Source organism: Coturnix japonica, unplaced genomic scaffold, assembly GCF_001577835.2.
Source record: "Coturnix japonica isolate 7356 unplaced genomic scaffold, Coturnix japonica 2.1 chrUnrandom795, whole genome shotgun sequence".
NCBI lineage: Eukaryota > Metazoa > Chordata > Aves > Galliformes > Phasianidae > Coturnix > Coturnix japonica.
Genome location: NW_015440154.1, coordinates 2,398 through 8,878, shown reverse-complemented (window position 1 = coordinate 8,878; position 6,481 = coordinate 2,398). Strand labels below are relative to the sequence as shown.

The 6,481-nt window shown below is 46.2% G+C and overlaps 2 protein-coding genes across 2 annotated transcripts; both read right to left on the bottom strand.

Moving 5' to 3' along the window:
* Positions 1–384: 384 nt before the first annotated feature.
* Positions 385–1,176, bottom strand: LOC107307708 (olfactory receptor 14J1-like). The gene has a single exon (XM_015851225.1). It carries the CDS (start codon positions 1,165–1,167, stop codon positions 385–387), a length of 783 nt encoding a protein of 260 aa, XP_015706711.1. The 5' UTR covers positions 1,168–1,176.
* Positions 1,177–1,847: 671 nt separating this feature from the next.
* LOC107307706 (olfactory receptor 14C36-like) lies at positions 1,848–2,886 on the bottom strand. Its single transcript, XM_015851223.2, has one exon. The coding sequence runs from the start codon at positions 2,884–2,886 to the stop codon at positions 1,921–1,923; it is 966 nt and encodes a 321-aa protein (XP_015706709.1). The 3' UTR covers positions 1,848–1,920.
* Between the last annotated feature and the right edge of the window lie 3,595 nt (positions 2,887–6,481).

Below are 6,481 nucleotides of genomic sequence, written 5' to 3'. Positions count from 1 at the left end.
GGGATGGCCCATCAGCTGTTGCAGCCTGAAGCCATTGCAGAGTTTGATGAACATCCGTGTGCTTCCTGCTGGATTGTGCGTTTCAGAGAATGTCTGACCAGTACAGGTCCTGAAACGTCTCACAAGAAGGAGAACAGAGAGAGTGACTGCATTTCCTTTATTCTGGTAAGGTTCACAGAGAGCCTGGTACATTATGTAGAGTGTGTCTAGGCTTCATTACAATGGTACAAGGTGAACAGGAATTGGTTTCAATAATGACTTAGTAGTGAAAAGATTACAGTATTTTTAAAGAAGAATAAGAACAAATTACACAGATAAAATGGCACAAAACAAACAATAAAGGAGTGCTTGATTCAGTAAAGAGCTGCATTACAAGCCATGAATTCAAAAAGATATGCGGTTCACTGCTTTTGAAAGAAATTTGGTCATCACTTTCCTCACTGCATCCTTCACCTCCCTGTTCCTCATGCTGTAGATGAGCGGGTTCACTACTGGAGGCACCACTGAGTACAGAAGTGCCACCATCAGGTCCATGGATGGGGAGGAGATGGAGTGGGGCTTCATGTAGGCAAAAATGGCAGTGCTGACAAATAGGGTGATGACAGCCAGGTGAGGGAGGCATGTGGAGAAGGCTTTGTGCCTTCCCTGCTCAGAGGGCATCCTCAGCACGGCCATGAAGATCTGTACATAGGATACAACAATGAAAACAAAGCACGCAAAGGCTAAATTGGCACTAAAAATGAGAAGCACAACTTCCCTGAGGTAGCAGTTTGAGCAGGAGAGCTTGAGAATCTGCGGGATTTCACAGAAAAACTGATTCAAAACATTGCTTCGGCAGATAGGCAGTGAAAACGTGCTGGCAGTGTGCAGCAGGGAATTGATAACTCCAGTGCCCCAGGCAGCTGCTGCCATGGTGGCACAAGCTCTGCTGTCCATCAAGGTCCTGTAGTGTAGGGGCTTGCAGATGGCAACATAGCGGTCATAGGACATGATGGTGAGAAGGGAACACTCTGCTGAGATAAAGAAGACAAAGAAAAAGATCTGTGCAGCACATCCTGTGTAGGAGATGGCTCTGGTGTCCCAGAGGGCGTTGTCCATGGCTTTGGGGAGAGTGGTGGAGATGCAGCCCAGGTCGAGGAGGGCCAGGTTGAGAAGGAAGAAGTACATGGGGGTGTGCAGGCGNAAAAAACTTATATTACTAACTATGATATCAGAATGCAAGATAACACAATATAATACAATCTAACTGAAACTGAGGCTAATAAATCAAGAAAAATAAGAGAGATAGGTTTCTGAAGCCTGAGAAGCCTACTTTGAAATGGAAGGTGCCACGGTTTGGAAGAACACCAAAACCACATCCAGTCAGTGTGAGAGCGAGCATCCCTTCTGTGACTTCTTTCCCTCTCCACAGACCATCCTCGAGGCAGTGACCACCTCTGTGTACAAAATGGAAGAAGCCCAGGTAGAATCTTGGAAACTTCTGACATGATAACACACATCTAAGAACTTGTTGTGTGCAGGGTCTCACAGGGAATGAGGAGAAGGGACCTGACAACCAACATGCAAACCAGCTGCTGCTGCTGGCCACTGCTGCTGATCATCAGCTCTCTGCTTCCAGCTGGACTGTGGGTTTCTGAGAACATCTGACCTTGACAGTTCCTGAAATGTCTCACAAGAAGGTTGACAGACAGAGTCACTGCATGACCTTTATTATGTTATGGTTCACAGAGAGCCTGTTTCACTATATACAGCATGTCTGGGCTAAACTACAAAGGTACAAGGTGTACAGGAATTGGTTTCAATATTGACTTAGTCGTGAGAAACAATACATTATTTTTTAAAAAAAGAATATGAATAAATTACACATATAAAATGGCAGAAAATAAACAAGAAAAGAGCTTGATTCAGTAAAAAGCTGTACTAGAAGCCATGAATTCCAAAAGATGGACAGTTCACTGCTTTTAAAACACATTTGTTCATCACTTTCCTCACTGCATCCTTGACCTCCTTGTTCCTCATGCTGTAGATGAGGGGGTTCAATGCTGGTGGCACCACCGAGTACAGAAGTGCCAACATCAGGTCCATGAGTGGGGAGGAAACAGAGGAAGGCTTCAGGTAGGCAAAAAAGCCAGTGCTGAGAAACAGGGAGACCACGGCCAGGTGAGGGAGGCATGTGGAGAAGGCTTTGTGCCGTCCCTGCTCAGAGGGCATCCTCAGCACAGCCATGAAGATCTGCACATAGGACACAACAATGAAAACAAAACACCCAAAGCCTAAACTAACACTAAAAAAGAGAAGCACAACTTCCCTTATGTAGGAGCCAGGGCAGGAGAGTTTGAGGATCTGGGGGATTTCACAGAAAAACTGGTTCACAACATTGCCTTGGCAGAGAGGCAGTGAAAATGTGATGGCAGTGTGAAGCAGGGAATTGAGAACCCCAGTTCCCCAGGCAGCTGCTGCCATGGTGGCACAAGCTCTGCTGTCCATCAAGATCCCATAGTGCAGGGGCTTGCAGATGGCAACGTAGCGGTCATAGGACATGACAGTGAGAAGGGAACACTCTGCTGAGACAAAGAAGACAAAGAAAAAGAGCTGTGCAGCACATCCTGTGTAGGAAATGGCTCTGGTGTCCCAGAAAGCGTTGGCCAAGGCTTTGGGGAGAGTGGTGGAGATGCAGCCCAGGTCGAGGAGGGCCAGGTTGAGGAGGAAGAAGTACATGGGGGTGTGCAGGTGCTGGTTGCAGGCTACGGCTGTGCTGATGAGGCCGTTGCCCAGGAGGGCAGCCAAGTAGATGCCCAACAGGAGCCAGAAATGCAGGAGCTGCAGCTCTATTATGTCTCCCGAAGGCAGGAGGAGGAACTCGCTGATGGAACTGCTGTTGGGCATCTGCTGTTCCTCGGCTTGCAGTCCTGTTCAGAGTGCAGAAGACAATGATGTGTCCAGACGATTCTCAGAGACACTCCTTCTGCTATACTATAACTTTCCTTTCTCTTTGGAAAATGATCATTTAACTCCAGAAATTTAATTTATTTTCATGAATATGAACCATACCTTAAAGAGTAGAATATTAGGAAAGTCTTACTTTCTTCTCATTTCCTAATCATATCCCATACTCCTGGATATTTCCCTCTTTATTGCAGCTGCTCTTAGAGACCACAGCCCAAGCATCTCAGCACTTCAAATCGTCTAAGACAAATCTGCCTGTTTGCAGGACATATGAACTACTAATGCCTGCAGAAAAAATCTATCTGAGTGACTGTCCACAAAATAACCAATGCATGGGGAGCTCCCAAACCGGGGTAGTCTCAGAGCTGTGTTCAAAGTTGAGAGCCCCTATTAGATTTCTGCCCCTAATCCTCTTCCCTTCACTCANTCTGGGGCAGCCTCTTAGCTATCCCCTACATTACGAGCCGTAGTCAAGCCTGGGTTGCCTCAATTGGACGAGCTGCTAACTGCAAGGAGAGAAAAACCTTGAGACTCTAATAATGACACGGAGCAATTGAAAACAGGTAAAACTCAGGCGCTGAGGTGCATCGTCGTCATTTGTCAGGCATCAACTTTTTAACCACATTGACTGAGACCTCATTAAAATCATCTCCAGGGGGGGAAACCAATGGTATTAAATAGCTCTTTGAATACAGGTGGGCCAAAGCTGAATGAGAATTTGGTGTTTGACTCAGAGTTAATTATCTCTGGTTTCTGCAGTGATTGCGTCATGCTTCTTGCCGGCAAAGAGAACATAGCAATAGATTCCCTAGGATACCAGACCTCATATCTTCAACGTGGGTGATTATATTCATACCTGAAAGGAATCCAAGGGCTGGGGGTGAAAAATTGGCGAAGGTACCTGATCAGGTTTCTGAAGTTACTGGAGTGTGTGCCTTTGAGCTTCAGCAGAACAAAGGTGCTCTATGGGTTTTGTTCCCATTGATGACCAGCTCTGTCATGCTTCAGAGAAAGGAGTCTTGCTTTTATCCGAATGCATGCGCGAAAGAGCATAATACGAGAGCTATAAACTGCTTAGAAACTGCAAACACACTTCAAGGATTCTGCAAGGAAACATGATATTCCCAATTATATTCTGGACAGAGGCAGCCAGCTGGGCACAGCTATCATGGGGCATTTCCCACATAAATAGGAACGCTATGGGTCATCTCTGAGAAGAGCACCTTGAAACGTTACGTTAGAAATGGCCCAGAAGAGCAGCCAGCTGGAACGAGTTTCCTTTGGGCTGCATATGCTCTGTGCCAGGATTTTGTCAGAGTTGATTCAGTGCTGCCTCAATCACATACAGCTTAAAGTGTAACGTGGCATATATTCCCTACTCTGGGTGCTATTTGAAAAGAACCAACCAAATTGTCCATACTGCATCCCACTGAGGAATTCTTGACTGAGGGAGGTACAGACTGTCTTTGAGCATCAGTGCAAAGCAGTGTATGACACTTTGATAGCCAATTAGATTGTGAAAGATCTCCTCAGGAAAAACCCTTGGCTTGACTGTATGACACTCTAAAAAGAAAATATTCAGCTTCTTGGTAACCAGTCAACAGCTGAAACAAGGAAATGTACATGGTCTGAGTGTCAGGTGCTCAACAACAGCCTCCCCTTGCAGTGGATCTCCCAATCCAACAGCATATTTAGGGGGTGAAATGACCTCTCCGTCACTCCAAATGTTAACTCAGATCTGTCAACGTCACTGCTAAACCATATCTGTGAATGTCTCCCGATCTTTGCTAGGGCAACATTCTGGGCCCTGAAACTTGTTCTTGCTGGGGAACAGATTAGGGATTTCCAGTGAGATTGACAGCATTGTTCTTGGTTGGGCTTGAATGACCTCAGATGTCTTCTCATTCTGGGATTCGAGGTAATTCATGTTCCAGGGAATAGGGCCTATGAGAACCGGGAAGATATCTACAGTGCTTTAGTTAGATCCCAAGAAAAGTGAAGGTACTCTTGTCTAATCAATGCCATTTGTAAACCATGGGTCAAGCAGAGCTAGCTGCATGTTGGTGGCTGGTTCTAATGCTGTTTAGAGTGGGCTGGTTTCAAACAGCTTCCAGCTCTCCTCATCTCAGAAATGGTTCTTGGTGAAAATAAGGCCAATCGAGAGCACAACTGGTCCTCCCTCCCAGCTGCCCTGGGGCTCCTGTTCTGCAGAACTCTCATGGCCATTCCTTCTTCCCAGACCCTGTAGGGTCATTGTTGGAGAGAGTGACACTGAACATGAATAAGATCCACACTAATGATTTTCCACTCTACTACAGATAAGCAGCAGCTTAGGTGTATGGAAGATCCACCACACACATACCTGCAGGTTGCTTTGAGGCATTACGAGGTGAGGAAAACTACTTGAGAAATTGGAATTTGACTTGAGGCTGAATAATGCCTTCTCTCCAGGCAACATGTGATGTGCAGGCATTTGGACTCAAGGCCTCATCCTTTTTCCTGAACAATATTTCAGTGTTGCTGCAATGACTGGACACTTACCGAACATTTCAGTCTCTGGTGTATGCAGAGGCCAGTAGGCCACGACATGTAAACACACTGATATCCAATTCTCTAGGCCTTGGTACGCATGTGGTTAATGAAACTGATTAAAATATTTGCGTGACAGACAAAATCTGTTTCGTTCGATTTGTTAGCCTCAGTTATATTATATTGTGTTATCTTGTATTTCGATATCATATTTAGTAAAATAAGTTTTTCCTCCTTTGATTGCCGCTGTCTTTATCCCATTCCCCTTTTCCCCCTCCATTCCGGGCCCCGGGGGGGGCCCACGGGGTGGCTTCCCCTGTCACGGGCATAGGTAAATCTAAGTAACCCATGACACCAATATATCCTCTTACCTTCCCTTACAACCAATCTTATAACTCAGATACAAGCACAAATGCTGGTGGAGAAACAGAGCAAAGCACAGCCTGAATTGCAGCTACCTTGCACTATGAAAAGGCTGAGATGCACCACGACCTCACCTGATGCCTTTGTTGGAAGGGGAGGTTCAGCAGCCGCTCCACTATTCATCAAGTTCTCCAGAAACCTCCTTCTTTCTTCCTGAGCAGCAGACTGGATGCTAAAACCTTCTCCAGAGTCATTATTAAACAGTACCTGGACCTGAAGCCCCAGAAGAAAACACAGTTCAGATCCAAGACCACAAAACTGTCATATTCTAGTCCAATACAATTCCAATTCTGATTCAAACTTCAGAGCTAGCATTTCACCCACTCTGCTATGGAAGGGGGAAGGGAGGGGCAAAGGGAATGGGGAAGCGAGGGAGAGCCTTCTTGACCCCACATGCCCCTACAACCCACCCTATAGCCCCATATCACCCTATAGCCCCATACATCCCAAATAGCCCTGTATCCCACTAGAATCCTCCTACTGCCCACCCACAGCCCCCTAGAGACACATATCCCCCATAATCCTCCTATAGCCCACCCAGAGCACCCTATCGGACTCTTGTAGAACCTCCCCCACAGCCCTA

Coding starts and splice junctions, on each gene's coding strand:
- LOC107307708 (XM_015851225.1), bottom strand. CDS start 1,167: ATGTACTTCTTCCTTCTCAACCTGGCCCTCCTCGACCTGGGCTGCATC.
- LOC107307706 (XM_015851223.2), bottom strand. CDS start 2,886: ATGCCCAACAGCAGTTCCATCAGCGAGTTCCTCCTCCTGCCTTCGGGA.